We start from the raw sequence: 18,024 nt of genomic DNA, 5'->3' as shown, positions 1-18,024 counted from the left end.
TACTGTGCCCGAACCTAGGGCTGACAATTTGTGAACTTCGTAGAACTAGCAGCATTATCTTCAGGCTTTAGAACCCAAAGGCCGATATGTGTTCCTTCCTCGGCCGCAGTTGAAAGATCGAGAAGTCAGCAGCGTGCCCAACGCAACATCAACACATTCTACACCCCGATCGAGTTCGGCCGACGAGTTGGCACACCCCGCACATAATTAAAAGACGTAGTTAGCTTATTAGTTACTCAGTCTACGCGTCATGTGAGTTTGGTAGTTTTTAGGGTCAACAGAATGACATAATAAGATCATATTGTTGATTGAAATTGAGACTTTCTTTTATTTGTTGAAATATTGGGTCCTATTGTCTTAACTTGGCTCTAGGTTTTGGAGCCACAAAATTCTAGCTTCACCTTAATTGAAGAGTTTCAAAAAATTGGCATGCAGAATAAGGTTAAATCAAATTCATCCAAGAAGTAATGTAACAGTAGTGATTGTCATGACCAATTGGTGGTATTTACCACCATATAATTACATGGTGAAGAAATAAATTGGTATTGAACTCGTCATCTATGTAAGTTAAACACGAGATCTTTTGTTTATAAAAAAGAAAAATATCACTAGACTACAGTATTAATTGGTATAATACCAAAGGGTTCAAATTGGAAAAATGAAGAAGAGCGTACCAAAATGTATTTTAGTGAGCCACACATTTAGAATTTACTACCTTAGCATTAGAGATGGTTGTAGTTTCTTTCCATACAATGGTATTTACAAAAAAAAAAAAAAAAAAAAAAAGAGTAAATTAGTATCAAATCATTCACGAAATTAAAATAAAAATTTTCTGATTTATAAATGAATGAAAATATTACTAAACTATATGTATAATTATGTGACTTACTACCATTAATACTCAGAACACGATACTTTTTAAATTTTATGGTGCTTTACTTAGAAGTTATGACATGAGACTTCTTTATGGCGGTTTGAGTATCAAATGATCTAAATAGTTTATTCATTAAAAATACATAGAAATCAAAATTGAACAATTAAAAAGTTGAACATTAAAAGGTTAAAATCGCATAATAGCATATACTCTAGCAAATAAAAGTTTTTGGAAGGACGTTATATGTTGGGATAATTGGAGCGATATTTCTTAAATTTTAACTTAATTAGAATTTACAAGAAGAGATGAGTTCGATTAAGTCACACAATGAACAACCTAAATTGACATCGAATTTATTATTAACGAGATTTGAACCTAAAATTTTTCATTCTAAGTAGAGAGTAATACCAATACGCCATACTGACTGATATTAATACTATTGCCCCAATTTTCTGTATATCGCTGTAGAACATTCGACAGTGAGTTTAGGCAGCGTATATAAACGCGTCCCCGCCACCGCAGCAGAAGGCACCTGAAAGTCTGAAAGAGAGAGCGAGAGTAAGAGCTGAATGGGAGAGATGGATTTGGAGGCAGTGGGTGATCTTGCGCTGCACATAATCCTCAGCAAGTTAGGAGCGGAAGACTCAGCGAGAGCAGCATGCGTCAGCACCAAACTCAGAGCTTCCGCCTCCGATGAATCCCTTTGGTCCCTTTTCTGTGCTCGAGACCTTCACCTCTTGCAACCCCTCGACCCCCTTGGCAACCTCGCCCCTTCTTTCAAGGTCAATTTCTCAAAAAAATTTGGCCTTTGAATTCAAAATTTGATGTATGAATCGTATATATATTCACACAGTTTTCCAACTTTTCTTCCAATTTCTTATGTATGTCGGTGTATGTGATCATGGGCAAATGAAAAAATGTTGAATTTTCAGTCTGGTTTGTGGGTTGGTGTTTACTTCTGTGTTTCGGGTTCTGGGTTGGTTTTATGGGGACCTCTCATTTCTCTCCAAAGTTGTTAAAAGATTGAAATTCTTCCATTTTGATTTGGGTCGATTGTATTTGTGGAAATTTCATAGGAAATCCATCATAGGCTTTTGCACAGACTGCGTATTAACATGACGGATTGATCGGTTGGAACTTGGGTTGAAGACTCAAATTTTAAGGGGTCAAGGCTCCGGCGTGGTGTTCCATTTGAAATCCATGCCTTGTCATGTTATGGGCCTATTTTCAATAATAGTGTGGGTAGTGGGTAGGGGTTTGTTAGGTTCAAATTTGCTTCTTGATTCTAAATTGGAAACATACTTTAGCGAGAATTGTTTATTGGGATGACCGAGAGCTGATATGTGCAGTCCCATGGTCTTTAGATGTGTACTTACAATTTTTGTGCAGTTCTTGCAGTAAGCTTCTCTGTTTTTTCGCTTAAATTGCATTATACATATCATATTTGGTCCAAAACTTGTAGCACTGCTGTGAGACATGGCTTGATTTCCAAGGAATATAGTCCTTTTTTGCTTGATCCATGTTTGGGGCCATCACCTAATGGCTTAATTCTTTGAGGTCTAGTTATCGTCTAACTTGGAATCAGAGCTTTGATTTGTAGAAGGTCCTGGATTCTAAACCTCTAATCACTGTTCCCCATCTTTTGTTGGGTTTCAAGGTGCAGGGTGGGGAGGTACTTATATGTCTTTCTCTGTTTACATTTCTTTGCCTCTCCACATGCAGAATGGGGCTGCATCTGATGGCGTGTTAACATGATATACATATTTTGCTCATTTCCTAGCAGCTTCACTATTTTGGTGTGTCTGATTGTCTAACACTTCATGGAGCTCTGTAGCCGTGAAGATTTCATGGATCATATTTCTAGTAGCAGGGTTGACACCTTTTTGAGTTTGTTATATATTTAATATCTTATCAAATAATATTATTTTTACTAACACACCTCCTCTCTTCAGGAAAGTTACCAACTATGGCGTTTATCTTTTAAAATGTATCCTTGGTCGCTTGTAAAGCGAGTCAAAAGATGCTGGGACAAACTTAGAAACTGGTTGACTGTTAATTTTCCAGAGGCTGTTTCTACACTGAAAAAGGGTGCATCAGAAGCTGATATACAAGAGGTGGAGAAAATCTTGAAAGTGAAACTTCCTCTTCCAACAAGGATCCTCTATCGTTTTCATAATGGTCAAGCTTTTGAGGAAAAATATTTTCAAAATAGCCTGGTTGGCTGTCCATTGGGCCTCATAGGTGGTTATGCATTTTATGACCACTTGGTAACTGTGTATTTGATGCCTTTACGTCAGGTAGTCTTAGAAACAATGAAGATCAGACGTAAACTGGGTTTTACTGGTAGATCAGAATATGTTGTTGTGGCGGATTCTTGTACATATAGCAGGAAGTTATTTTTCCTGAACTGTACAAGTGGTCAACTCTATGTTGGTACCAGAAATCTTCCAACTGATGGGCAAATGCTTCCTTGCGTACCAGATGCGTTGATAAGTTCAATTCATGATTGCAATGTTGATCAACAGCAGGATGGCATGCTGCTTTGGTTAGAAGAGCATGGCCGTCGTTTAGAAAATGGCATTATTAAACTTCGTCAAGAAAATTTCAGAACCATCGGTCAGTTTCCAGAAGAATCCCCTCTATGTTCCACTGCTATAACGAATGGCATAAAGGTAGTCAATTGTTTGTATTTTTTCGTGGGCATGTCTTTGAAAGTGTGCAATCCTTTGCATAAAGATTTCCTTTTATTTCCTCTCTCTTGGGGCTCGTAAAAAACAAATAAATATGGAAAGTATATGTCGTGGTTGATGTATATTGGAATGAACAGATTTAACTTCGTTTCATGGGCATTTGCATTGAGAATTGCCTGATTGTATATTGTTACTGTGCCTCAATTGAAGTCAGCAAACCCACATTTAGTTCCTCATTACCTCTTTTCTTGATAAATAAGCAGGTAATATCTACACTGTTAGAAGGTGCCAATAGTTTCCAGATAGAAAATATCTTAGGTTCTTAAACATTACTATGCATGATTATGGTTATATTACTTGTTCTAAAACGCTATTGGTCTGTCCATTATTCTTACAAAATACTGTTCGTCACAGTGATTTGTTTGACAGTAATTCTGAATGCAGTTACGTGAATGACTACTTTAACTTTTCAATTGCAATATAAATATTTATACTGTGATTTTTGTTTTAGGTTCGTGCTTCTGCTGTGTTTGTCCCAGAGGCTGCTGATCTTGAAAATACTTCTGAAAAGTATACATTTTCTTATTCGATCCGCATGTCCCTTCTTCCTGAAGGATGTGTGATTAATGGAATGCCATTCAGCTCTTGTCAGTTGATTTGGAGGCACTGGATCATTCGTTCTAATGATGTTGTGGTAGCTGATGTTGGAGGAGAAGCTGTTATTGGACAGGTACGATTTCACTTGGTCAGCTGCTTCCATTATCAAATTTTTTTTCCAGAATCTAATTGAATCACTCTTCTTCCCTTTAGTAGATAGACAGTTATCTACCTTTCAATGGAGGGGTGTTTAAAGACATGACCCTATAAACATATTTCAAATAATTTGTTTTAAAAAATCTGCTGATGCCATGTCATAGTTACTAGTCCTAATATCTGCTTAATCCATATAGCTCACTTGGCTGAGGTGCGTTACTCTTACCAGAAGACTTATTTTCCTTCAAAACCATGCAGGTTTTTTTTTATAAAAGAGAAATGCTAGCCAGATTCACTCAAAAGCGAGTCCGGCAAGACTCTCCATACATGGGTCCTGAATTAAATTAGACATGGGTCGCACTATTAAAATAATTCAAAGATAAAAGTTGCAATTGAAAATCGTAATTTCTCTGTCCTTCATCACTCTCCCTGCAAGAATTCCAGTAAACTCAAACCATGAATTGGTAACCATGGCTGCCAAAATTCCAGTTCTCTATTCCACCTTCTCATGGTTCATCATCTAGCAGATCTGCGGTTTGGATATGCTGCCGTCTCAAATCTCACCGTCAATGTTTTAATATTAATTTTATATTTCTCAATTTCACAAGATCAAAAGAATTAATATATGATGCTCAAACCCATTTTAGCTTTCAGTAACTACCTAAAACAATTTTGGTGAAGAGAAAGACAAAGGAAAAATTAGTTCTTCTATATTGATCTGAGTTTTCAGATTGGGAAATTTGCGGGTTGTACATTCATGGAGGAGGACTTCATGTTGGGGTGATGGCGGTGATGGCAGATCTCCCATGACACAGACAGGGGAGAAGCGAGGAGGAAGGTGAAGTGAGTTTTAATCCAGTGAAGATGAAGAGAAGATGCTGTTAAGTTTTTCAGTGAGGTGATAAGAAAAGATGCTGGAGAGGAGAGAAAAATAAAATTTTAATTTTAATCGTAACAATGATGGGGCCCATATACAGGATTGATGCATTAGAGAGGGAGTATACGTGGCAGGAGAGTTTGGGGTGACCGAGTCCCTGCAGCATTTGTCTTTATAAATATAGCACGTTGGATACTTTGAGAACTTAGATTTCTCCAATATATCCTCCTGAAATTAATAAGCACACTAACATATAGAGTAAATTAACAAGGATAATGATATTTAAGGAAATTACAATTTTTTTTTTAATCAAGAGCTGATAGACTAGAAAGACTGATGTGAACTTCTTGTGGTATGGTAGAGAGGAGGAAAGAACGATCACTTGGTGGATAGAAGCAAGGATAAGGGAGCATTGGTGTGGTTAATTTAATGAGAAAAATAAAGCATTTCTTGGGAAGTCGTTGTGGAGATACCCTTTGTAAGCTGACTCTTTGTGGCATAAGGTTGATAGGAGTAAGTATGGAATTGCTACTAATGGTTGGATTGCTAAATCCATGCTGAGAGATCAAGGCAAACCCCTTGAAAATATATTTCTCAAGGTGTATCTTATCATTTTAGTCATTTTTATGTAGTCAAATAGAAAGCTTTTTCAGGAACACTCGGGTGGGTGATGGTGAGCATTGAAATTGAGTTAGTTTTTGTCTACATTTCTTTAGAATTTAGGAGGCCTTCCTTGTCAGCATTGCTGCTGTGAATCGATGTGTTGTGGTTTGGAAGTCTAACTCTTAATTGTCATGCATATTGTTTAGGCAGTTAGAGTGAGTGATTTAATTTGAGAGTGGACTCCTTCACAATTGCACTTTTGACTTTTTTAATAAATTTTGGGTTCCACTTGATAAGAAGAAAAGTAGACAAGTGTTAAAATTATTTTGGAGGTCACACTTCTGATTGTAATATAAACTACGCATGAAAATTATCTGTTAGAAATCTTATACTTTTACATGTTTGCAGTACCCACTTTTGCGTCCAGGTGAAGAGGAATTCGTTTATGAGAGTTGCTCTTCTCTACCATCTTCTTCAGGTTCTATTGAAGGTTCTTTTACATTTGTCCCTGGCAGGTACTTGACCTAAATTCCTGTACAACAACTTTTATGTTTTCTTCCTAAGTAGATTATGTGGCACCCAAAATTTGATTGAAAGCATATTTTGTTTTGTTTGAACCAAGATTGAAAAGCATCGTATTGTGGTTATATACTAACCTTGGAGCACTGGCGGTTCCTTTGCTTGAACTGATTCAGCTATTTCTTTATTCCCGTGATAAAAAGAATAAGGTTTTTTTGCCTGTTTAGATTTTGTCCTTGCCAATGAAGAGACGGAAAATAATATGTGATTTTTTCTTTCCATTGTAATTTTTCCTTCTTCAGTTAGCACCTGGGGTTTTAGTTCAGATTTTAAGATTGGTGCATGAAGCTTATGACTCTGATTTTGGGCCTGTTTGAGACTGCTGAAAGGGCCAAAACTGTCTTCTGATAACCAAAAGTGCTTATGATCACGTTTGGCAGAAAAAACTTAAAGCTTTTGCTAAGTAATTATGAGCAACAGTGTTTCCTGTCGAAGCATTCCCAAATAAGCCCCTAGTTGACCCATACTCTCAGCCTGTTGAGTTGTTGGTTTAAGATTGGGATGATTGAGTACTTTTCTTGGAATGTAGAATCTCTAAGGAATTGCTTTAACCCATAATGTAGTGTAGAAATAGCACCAAATTGAATTCATGGAAAAGCCAAACCAACATATTTTAGCTGGATATTTTTTTAAGTGTAGTTTTGGACAAGAAATGGGGTAGTTAGACGAGTAATAAGAGCAAGAGAGAAGAGGCTAACCAAACTCCATAAAGCCAGGACTTTATGTTTTGTCATTCGGAGCTACATAGGAGCAACTTCCACCATATCAAAAAGTAGTTATGTTGAAGGATGTTCCAACTTGGCTGATCTTTCACCAACTTGATTTTTCTGTATCACGAACTTCGAATTTTTCTGGCTTTGAATTTCGGTTGTTAGCTAAAATCTGTATGAACATATCAATTATGACTCTTGTGTGCATAAAATCTATTTTGTAACAATCATAGATATACATATTAAGTTTGCCACTCCACTCTGTTGAAAGGCTTTATTGAAGCAATATCATAAGTGTATCATTTGATAGTTGTAACTTATTTTCTGTCTCTGTTTTAGTTTGAGGGTGCCAAAGGGTGGCCCGTTTGAAGTTGCAGTGGCACGGTTTCCCCTCCAGCTGCCCAACTACATCTTCTGATGATCGGAATGCAGGATTGGCATATTACAAATGGCAGCTCTAGTTCAAGGATCATCTGTTGTGTGCCCGCGTGTATGTATTTATAAATTCAATATTTTGTGTGTTTGAAAGCTTTACATTCTCCCTGGTAAACAGTACTGTAGTATAATGACAACCTATTTATGTTACCCGTCAAGAGGAGCAAACTCGAGCATTTCTTAATACTGAATCCTTGTACAGAATCTACGGATAATAAAATAAGGTTCAAGTGCATGTTTTGAATTGTTTGGACCTGGTAATTTTTTTACTTCTCAGACATCCTTATTTAATCTTAACCATTGTTTCTGTTTGATTTATTCAATTTGATGGCGAGGGCGCATGAGGGTTTGAGTCAAACTTTGAAGTACTCTAAGGGTTGGTTTGGTATTGCTTTGCTTTGAAAAAAAGCTGCTTCTACTGTGCTGTGAGAATAAGCAGATGTGAAATAAAGTAGTAAAGTGTTTGGTAATTTTTTTTGTAAAAGTGCTTTTGAAAGAAAAAAAAAAGCAATATTATAGTGTTTGGTAAACTTTTATGTAAAACAGATGTGCGCCGGTTTTTCAAAGCTGGGTTTCACAGCTTCTTGTTTTTGGCTTTTTTTCACCCAAAACTGTGAAAAAAAGCTGAAGCTGAATGTTACAAAAACAGCTCCCAGCTTTTTTCAAAATCACTTCAGTACCAAACCAAGCCTAAATCAGGTTTGTTGGGCTTGATTGGAGCCTTATTTTTGCTGTTGCTTGTTGGTATGATTGGAAGTTGAGATGTTCTAAGGTTTTTGACCCAGACTTTTGCTTCCCTAATGGTCCTTCTGTGATTGTATTCTACAATATGCCCAAAATTGGTTCAAGGCTAACATACCCTTGAATAATAGGCCTCTAAGAACTGAAGTGAAGCTCTCGTAGCTTGGGTGAGGGGGTCCCAGTAGGGATTGGAAATCTGATTGAATTTTGGATTCACTGCTCACCTAGGTGCAGGAGCAATTTTACAAGGTGAATTATGGTCACAGCTATGGTCAATTTCAAGCTTGAAATTGGTTATCGGTAAATAATCACAGTTACCTACTTGTCATAATCGTTGCACATCCCTAACTAGGAGTCTAGGACACAACTTCAAGCTTGCGTTGAATCCAATTCTAAACCCCAAACGAGGGTTGCAGAGTACAGAGCTTGAGAGCGGGAAAACATGATGTGACAGATGAAAAAAGGTGACGCTAGATGAACATGAGAACAGAAGGGGAAGCGTACCATTTTTTTTTTTTTCTTTTCATTCCTTTTGAAAATTGGAGTAAATTACAACGAGATCTTACGAATTCTTATAGCATCTTCAAAATAGATGCCAAAATATACACATCAGCTATAACAGTAAAAAGAAATTACACTAATATTCTCTAACTGAAGTGTCAAATCCTATGTTGCGATGACATGGATTGACATCAAAAGAGGTTGTTGTCAAATTTGACAGCAGCTTCAAATGTTTTTTTACTAATTATTAAATATATTTTATTAATTTTTAATTAGTTTAATCAGTTATTATAATTAATGTTGAGTTGACCGATGTAATTATCCTACTTTTTCCTTCTTTTCAATCAAGAAAGGTGAACAAATTACTGAATAAACTTTAAATGTTCTTTATTAAATTTTAATTAGTTTAATAATTTATTTTATAAAGTAATAATTTAATTTGACATATCAATTGGAGAACAAAACTTTAAAAGATGTCAAAGTACCACATAAATTGTCAAAATTTAAATTTTATGTTCAAAATTTGACATGGTCTTATTCCATACAAATCAAATGTTAACCTACATAATATTATATTATGGAAATTGTTAAACCAAAGACTTCAACGAGATCATAAAACGGCCACACGTTGCTATTAAACACAAATTTACTGTTTTTTTTTTAATTTTTTTTATCATCTTAGTTACATTACAAAAACACTACAATCAAACACAAACCAGTTGGAAATGTTTTCATTTTCAAAAACTGCTCTCAGATTAAACTACCAAACGCACGCATTTTCAAATCATAAAAATGCAAAACTCTGTCCTTTTTGTTTTACAAAATAGTTCTTCGAAGTCGTTTTATTAAACATTACCGTACGAACCCTAACTTATTTTTTTGGTCACAAATTTTATAACAGGTTGTAAATAGCTTTTCAAGGAACAAGGGAGAAATCGTATAAAATATCCAATCAATCAAACAAATATGATTTGCTGGAGGTTTAATGCCAAAGCTCTTAAGAGCTAGATACACTTAGCGCTCGTTTGGAAGTGTTTTTAAAATGATTGAAATTGTTTTTTTATGAGAGTGTTTTTAGAACCAATCCTTAGTAAAAGTGCAAGTAAATCTTAAAATGCGCTTCTTGCAGGAAGCACCTCAAGTGCTTTTGAAACCTAAAAACACTTTCACCAAAAACACGTTTAATCATCTTAAAAACACTTCCAAACAAACTCTTACTTTATTGACAATGTTCAAAAATCAATATATGTATACTACAAAAATGGACACAAATTAAGAATGTTGAGCCATTCAATCTTTAGTATTGAAATGTTTTTTCCCTACTTGTTTTGATACAACCAGATATTACAATAAATGAGAGGACTTATATACCATGGGTATAACACTACGATGACATCTTGTGCTAATTAAAAAATAACATACATAAATTTTTGTCTAAATAGACTTGTTTTATTTGATGAAAGAAAAACAATACCAAACAGAACCTTAGCCACCCCAGACTATTGGCACCATCTCTGTACCCCTATTATTGTTGCCATCACCATCGATACCCCCATTGTTGTCACCGCCACCGCCACCACCACAACCACTACCACAATTGCCACCACTTCTGCTAACCACCGTTGCTACCTCCTCACTCTAACCATCACACTCTACTATTGACACCACCACTATAACTCCACCATTGTCCCTACCATCACCCCATCATTATATATAGTTATATCACACATGTTAAAAATTACAAAGCGGTTTAATATTGCTTTTCATAATCACAACGTTTTTAAAAATATAGGTTATGTGTGTGTGTGTGTGTATATATATATATATTTTTTTTTTTAACAATCGATATTATCTACACTAAAGGGGAGGGAGTGGGTGGGCCTCACAATTGTTAGCAATAATATGGTTCAAATTCGCATTTGGTGAGAATCGAACATAAAACTTCTCACTTTGAAGTGAAGAGGAATACTACTAGACCGTAGTATATATATTTTTTGGGTAAATTACATTTTACCCCCTTAGGTTTGGGGTCGATTTCAATTCCTTACAACATATTCAAAACATTTCACTTTCATACCTCACCTACTATTTTATTTCAATATAGTGCTTCCGTTACATTTTCCATCAATTGATTTATTAAGAGCTGACGTGGCTGCCAAATTTGTGCCACGTGGCAATTTTTTTTATTCATTTAAAATATTATAATAATTTACAAAAAAAAAAAAAAAAACCCAACCCAGAACCCAACTTCCCTTGACCCACCTCCCTCTCCTCTACCATCTTCACCTCCCCCGCAACCCCCTCCCCACCCCCACCTTCTCCCTCTCCTCCCTCTTCACCTCCCCGACCTTCAACCCGTCGCTTCACCACCAAAACCTCAACTTCTCCTTCTCCGTCACTTTCCCCAACCGCAAGCCCTTCCTCGAAGTAAAACCAACGACACACGACGAAGATCAAGAACTCAATTCGAAATCGTGTGAGGTGCACGCATTGATTTGCCGTCAAGTTGTAAGAAGGCGATAGTTGTTGTGGTGGCGGGTCGGGTCAGGAGGGAAACCAAGGGTTTGGAAGAGCTGGTGGCAAAAAATGGTAGGGTCACCGGAAAGTGGCGTCGCACATCCAGACGCGCTTATGGATCATGGTGTCGCAGGGCAGGCAGAGAATGAATCGGGAGGGGGAGATCTTGCATGAGTCACAGAGCTTGAAGGGATGAGAGGGAGGGGACGAAGGTCCGGGAAGATGGGTTGCCAATGAGTTCGTGATGGCGTGAAGGGGTTGCTGGGGCGTTGGCCGTGGAGAAAAAAGGGAGGGAGGGTTGTTTGGGGTTCCCGGGGGGGGGGGGGGGGGAGGATAGGGTGTTAGGGTTTAGGGAAAGGGAAGGGCTTGTGAAAAAGATAGGTTTTTTTATTTATAATTTTTTTATTTTATTTTAATAAATAGGGTAAATTATTATAATATTTTAAATGAATAAAAAATTATTTATTTGCCACATGGTACAATTTTGGCTGCCACGTTAGGACAAATGTGGTAGCTATGTCAGTTCTTAACGGATCAATGAATGAAAAATGTAACGGATGTACTATATTGAAATAAAATACTAGGTGAGGTATGAAAGTGAAATGTTTTAAAGATGTTGTAAGGAATTGAAATCGTTTCCAAATCTAAAGGGGTAAAATGTAATTTACCCATATTTTTTTAAGCAATGAGTTTTTAGCTACAATTAGTCGTCACGTCGAGTTCTCGTGTTATCACCGCACGTGAGACGCAAGGTTGATGTGGAGCGATCTGAGGGTTGGATTGTTTTTATATGCAATCCTGACCGTTGAAACAAAGCTACGGCCAGGGTTTGACGCCCATGAGCCACCATACGCATAAACCCCTCACCCTAATTCTGACCTAAAACCCTCCCCTCTCCTCTCCTCTCGTCAAGTTTGTTTGAGCTGCCTCCCTCCCTCGTTCAGTCAATCCTCCTCTCCCCCGCCATTGAAGCTCTGCTGCCAAAGCTCCCTTTCACCCACTGCAAAACGGTAGGTCCTCTTCAAACTCTCTCTCTCTCTCTCTCTCTCTCTCTCTCTTCAATGACTGAAGTGAGCCACTGTTTGCTAATTATGTGGTTAAACTGTGGTTTGATTTCTTCTGGATTACTTTATCACTTTTCCTCCAGTTAATATCAAGCTAAGAACCTTAATTTTGGAATTTTTGTCTTTCCATCACAGCTTTAATGGCCATCTCTGCCCAAAATAAGAGAAAGGGTCCGAAAGCAAACAAGGCTTCCCCCAAAAAGAGGCAAAAGAAAGGGTCTTTCGCCCCTAAAACCCCGAAGGAACCTGAGCTTTCGGACCATTACGAAAGCTCGGATGAACAAGAGGTAGAGGAACGACATGTAGAATTTGATGGAGATGAGGCAGGGTCTGGTTCAGATTCCGACAGTCTTTTCGGTGATGATCCCCTTGCTGATGATGATGCTTCTCTCCAAGGAAGTGATGATGAAGGTATTCGGCTTTTTATTGTTTTCATGCTTCGCTTATTGTCTGTTGTGCTTTTAGTTCTTTGATAGTTGAATATCATATATCATTGTGTTGTTATGTTGTTGCAGCGAACGGTTCAGGTTCAGGTTTGGGTTCTGATTCAGGTTCTGATTCAGATGAATCTGATATTGAGAAAAAATCAAGACGTATTGATGAGAATAGGACAAAGGAAGAAAAAGAAGGTGAAGAGGAAATGCAGCTGAACATTAAGGAAGAATCCGATGAGTTCAGATTACCAACCCAAGAGGTTTATTGTTGGACCGGATTATGTTTTTGCAAACAATGGGAATATTAATTAACAAGTTAATTTAACAGCTGATATATTCTATTTCATGCTTAACTTAACTTGTTTACTTAATGATAATAGGAACTGGAAGAAGAGGCACATCGGCCTCCTGATCTTCCAAATCTCCAGAGGAGGATAAAAGAGAGTAAGCATGTCTTAGGCTTCTGTATTTTTAAAAATAAAAAATTCTTGATTATTATTATTTTATAAAATCTAAGCTTAACATTTATATCTAGTTGTTCGAGTGCTCTCAAACTTCAAGGCTTTGAGGCAAGATGGGGCACCAAGGAAGGATTATGTTGAGCAGCTTAAGAGGGATTTAATTTCATACTATGGCTACAATAGCTTTTTAATTGGGGCTTTAGTAGAGGTGATTGATATATCTTCACATTGTCTTGTTTTTTGTATCAATTCAGCAATGATCTTTTCTTACTTTGTTTGGTTTCGGAAACTTATGAGTATGTTATTCCGTTATCTAGATGTTTCCGGCTGTTGAGCTGGTGGAACTCGTAGAAGCTTTTGAAAAACCTCGACCAATGTGTCTCCGAACTAATACGCTAAAGGTGACAGAATATTATAACATATTGACTTTGTGAAATGTGACTTGTTTTTATGTTTACCCTCAGTATTTTGCATTTTTTAAATTGATGTTTTCCATTGTGCTTAGACACGAAGGAGGGATTTGGCAGATGTTTTAATCAACAGAGGAGTAAACCTTGCTCCCTTAAGCGAGTGGTCGAAAGTAAGGACCATCTCATCTATGTATTTTTCTTAGCTGTCTTTTTCAACATCTATCTCTTATCAAGATTAATGAGACTGTTCATCTTGTGATTGCAGGTTGGATTGGTTGTGTATGATTTTCAAGTTCCAATTGGTGCCACTCCTGAATATATGGCTGGTTATTACATGGTAGATGCTTTACGATTTAGCATTATATTGTGGTGCTCGTTTCAATTGTTATCCTTCAAGTGATTTGCTTACTGTTAATTTGTTTGCTCAGCTGCAAAGTGCAAGCTCCTTTTTGCCTGTCATGGCCCTTGCTCCTCAAGAGAAGGAACGAATTGTTGATATGGCGTAAGTAGTTTTCTTTTTTACTTTATTTTGCTTATCTACTTTCCTACTTGTTATATATCATTATTTTATCAATCTTAAATTTAACTTTCACAATACCTTAAGAAGATATCTTTGGTTACTATGTGTATGCCGCACCTAATATACCTGTCTGCTTAACAGATGTTATGCTCCATTTTAGAAGTTCTTCCTGCTGTAATTGGGGGTCTGATTAGTGAAAACTGAATTAAACCATGTGCTTAAAATTTAGGGTTAAGATGGAATTAAACTTTTTACTAGAACATCGAGTATAAATAGAAGAAACCTGGTCTGTTTTATGGGTTATCTTCTCTGAATGTAAGTCATGTAACCTCGCTCTTGCAGGGTGTGCTTGAGAGAGTGAGAGAATAAATTCTGCTCCTGTTTTGAAGTGTTAAATTTCCTTAGGATTCTGGATTACTAAGCAATTATGTGCTTGGCATCATCTTCATGCTTGCATGCCCTGTCAGTGTCATGTAATAAGAACAGATTGGTTTAATTGTGTCTTGAACACTATACTCCAACTACTACCACTGTTGTATTCTCAGTTGTGATAACACCTTTTGTCCTTTTGCAGCGCTGCACCTGGTGGTAAAACAACTTATATTGCCGCTCTAATGAAAAATAGTGGTATGTGGAGTGATGCAATTGATGAATGACATGTTATGCTACTAGTAAACAGAATGGTGTTAAGCTATTCTCTGCATCCATTCTGTTCAACATGTTGTAATTATTTTTCATATCCTGGATTTGATTTTGACTTTCAGCCTGCACAACACTGTGACAATCGTCTTTCATTATTTTCAGTTTCATTCTTTTACTTATCTATTCATCCTGCCTTTTTTTGGAAGGCAGTGTTTTCTTTTACTTTGATGTACTTCTATGTTAATGTGAAAGCATGGTTAGTTAAGTTAGTTTGGACCTTGATCCCAAATATCTGTGCTCATGCTCGCATTTGAACTTGTGAGGTGTTGTGTATGTGTTTGCACTGCATGTGGTGAAAAGCCTTTTGCATGATAACAGTAGACATGCTTTTTAGCATCTTTTGAACCATTTCATGCCAAGATATCGCCCTTTGGTTCATTTCATCACATTATCTATGATAATTAATTCTTATGTGAGAATAATCTTTGTTAAAATTTTTATTTTGTGCATGCGTCTTTAATCCTCTACAAATCCTTTCAAGTGTACAAATGCATGATCTAGCATCTTACATTTACTTCAAATGTACAATGATATTGCTTAAAAGAACAAAAAGATGTGAGAACATTACGATCAAGATGTTGTTGCCTCATATGTGTTTTGTAGTCCTCCTTTTTTTTTTTTTTTGAGAACCTGTAGAAGCTCCACCTATCTGTTCCATTTGTTTTTTCATTGTTACAATGTAATTCGTTTCAGGATTAATTTTTGCCAATGAAATGAAGGAGCCAAGGCTCAAGTCACTCACTGCTAATTTGCACCGCATGGGGGTGACAAACACAGTAGTTTGTAACTATGATGGCAAAGAGGTTAGATTACAAGTGCATGGTTTTGTTTTGATTGGTTTCAATTTTTTTTTTTATCATGTATTGTTGTATAAGACTATTTCTGAGGATTATTGTGTTTTATTATGTTCTGCCCAATTTTATATCTTTTCTTTTTTCGTCTGTTAATTAAATCCTCCATTTCAGCTCCCTAAGGTTCTGGGAGTCAACGCAGTTGATAGAGTTCTATTAGATGCTCCTTGCAGTGGGACAGGGGTAAGCAACTGGGGTGAATGTGCTACCATTTACTCGGCTTCGTGGATGTATGAAATGTAACAAGTCTTTTGTTGCAGGTTATATCTAAAGATGAGTCTGTTAAAACTTCTAAAAGCTCTGATGAAATTCATAAATGTGCTCACCTGCAGAAGGTATATTGTTCTCCGACTTGTGATTCTAGACCAAGAAGTTGCTAGAATGTCAACAGTTATTATACGTGTCTATTACATTACAAATGCAATTAACAATCGAATCTCTCCTTTTCTATTAAAATGAAAAATCAACTTTTACTCCCCTTTCCCAAAATATTTATGAGAAAATGTGGACCTTTTTTCATGTCAGATCGACGGCAGACCTATATATTTATTTTTTTCTTTTTCAGTTAATGATGTTTTCTTCTCAATTACTATATTCATTCATCATTTAGATCGCCTTTAAATTTTGTATTGTTTTTTCTGTAGCAACTGATACTTGCCGCAATTGACATGGTGGATGCAAATTCAAAATCCGGGGGATACATTGTGTACTCCACGTGCTCCATTTTGGTTGCTGAGGTTTGTTTATTGCACCCTAAGTTGTCTTTCTAGTTTTACTTGTTCCTTAATATTTATTTAACATGTCTTGCAGAATGAAGCAGTAATTGACTATGCACTCAAAAAGAGAAATGTTAAACTTGTCCCATGTGGACTTAGCTTTGGGGTTAAAGGGTAAAGATAATTCTCCTTTTGTGTGGCTCGGTTGTTGATGCAAAGAGTTTTACATTTCTATACTAATGATTCTTTTTTTTTTTATCAGGTTTGTCCGGTTCAGGGAACAGCGGTTTCACCCATCATTAGAGAACACGAGGCGATTTTACCCTCATGTTCACAATATGGATGGCTTTTTTGTGGCGAAGGTAAAACTGTGTGTGCGTGTGTTTTTTTTTGTCTTCCCTTTCTTTGGGTGAAAGTAAAGGATTAAATACTAGACGTCATGGGTCAGGGATCTCTTTGAGTTGCGACCATAACTAGTTCTTTGATTACTCAATGCTTGCAGCTGCAAAAGATGAGCAATTTGAAGCAATCGGCAGAAAAGTCTGAACTCGGTGAAACAGTGGAGAAAGCCCAAAACATGACTGAAGAAGAGAATGCTGAGGAAGATGACCAACAGATGTTGACAGAGGATGATACTAAAATTGAAAATAAGGTTTTGCAAGAAGAGGTTAGCGAAAATGGGAAACTAAAATCTCCAGGCACTACCAACCAAAAGAAGGAATCCCCCGTCACTGTGAAAAGGAGGAAGGGCGCTGGGTTAAGGTCGAAGGATATGAATTTCCCTGCCTTTTTCTCTCATCTGAATGGGAAAACCCCCTTGGAACAAAAACAAGAACAGAAAAAGAAATACCCGAAACTAAAGCACCCTCCTAGAGAGGAAATATCAAAAGCCAGGTAAAATGCGCTAATCACCATGTATGACCATTAGCTTGTCATCCTTACTAATGATTGTATTTTGTCATCTAATTCAAAACACAGTAAGCTTGTGAATTAAGAATAATGAAGGCTCAGATACATACGGTTAACATCCAACACGTGGAACATAGTTTCTATGGATAACTAGAGTTCTTTCCCATCATTTTTTGTTTGGAACTAACTCAAAACCTTTTTCAAAATTCTGCAGGGAAGAGAAGAGGAGAGCTGTCAGGGAAGGAAAATCTTCCAGCAACAAAGAATGATCGGCGGACTGAGTTCAATTGGCAATTACACTGATGTGCTGTGTCGATGCTTTACTAGCAAGCAACCTGAGTGGGGGATTTGTCGTAGTATGCTCTCTTTGTAAGCTCCGGTTTGGTACAAGTTGCCCTCTGCACTCTCTACAATTCCCTAAAGTTTTGTTTTATTCCGTTTGTTCGTCGAACAGAAATGATCCCATTCGTATTGTACTAACTAATGCAATGCTACAATGACTTCCATGTTTTAGTAATTAAACCAATGCTGAAGGAACACTGGTCTAGAATTGGCTTTTCAATCTGCTGACTTTTTCCATGTGTACAAACGTAGCAGGTTCGTTTTGTTTGCCCTAAACAATCGTTAGATGATAACGATCGGAGTTCAAGTTCGGTGTCAATGGCACGCTGCCCTTC

At 36.9% G+C, this 18,024-nt stretch overlaps 2 protein-coding genes across 2 annotated transcripts; both read left to right on the top strand.

Moving 5' to 3' along the window:
- Positions 1–1,329: 1,329 nt before the first annotated feature.
- LOC137723003 (F-box protein SKIP16) lies at positions 1,330–7,765 on the top strand. Its single transcript, XM_068462156.1, has 5 exons — positions 1,330–1,656; positions 2,827–3,546; positions 4,076–4,294; positions 6,206–6,312; positions 7,426–7,765. The coding sequence occupies exons 1-5, from the start codon at positions 1,444–1,446 to the stop codon at positions 7,502–7,504; spliced, it is 1,338 nt and encodes a 445-aa protein (XP_068318257.1). The 5' UTR covers positions 1,330–1,443; the 3' UTR covers positions 7,505–7,765.
- A 4,381-nt stretch (positions 7,766–12,146) lies between these two features.
- LOC137722306 (26S rRNA (cytosine-C(5))-methyltransferase NOP2B-like) lies at positions 12,147–17,909 on the top strand. The gene is made up of 18 exons (XM_068461273.1): positions 12,147–12,290; positions 12,480–12,755; positions 12,860–13,038; positions 13,159–13,222; positions 13,314–13,447; positions 13,557–13,640; positions 13,745–13,819; positions 13,915–13,986; positions 14,078–14,151; positions 14,744–14,796; positions 15,565–15,674; positions 15,837–15,905; positions 15,983–16,057; positions 16,367–16,459; positions 16,533–16,612; positions 16,701–16,800; positions 16,941–17,332; positions 17,562–17,909. Exons 2-18 carry the CDS (start codon positions 12,485–12,487, stop codon positions 17,614–17,616), a joined length of 1,980 nt encoding a protein of 659 aa, XP_068317374.1. The 5' UTR covers positions 12,147–12,290; positions 12,480–12,484; the 3' UTR covers positions 17,617–17,909.
- The last annotated feature ends 115 nt before the right edge of the window (positions 17,910–18,024 follow it).

The sequence above is a fragment of the Pyrus communis genome, chromosome 17 (genome assembly GCF_963583255.1).
Source record: "Pyrus communis chromosome 17, drPyrComm1.1, whole genome shotgun sequence".
In the NCBI taxonomy this organism is placed as follows: domain Eukaryota; kingdom Viridiplantae; phylum Streptophyta; class Magnoliopsida; order Rosales; family Rosaceae; genus Pyrus; species Pyrus communis.
The sequence above is the reverse complement of the archived record's forward strand: the minus strand, read 5'-3'. Positions and strand labels throughout refer to the sequence as shown.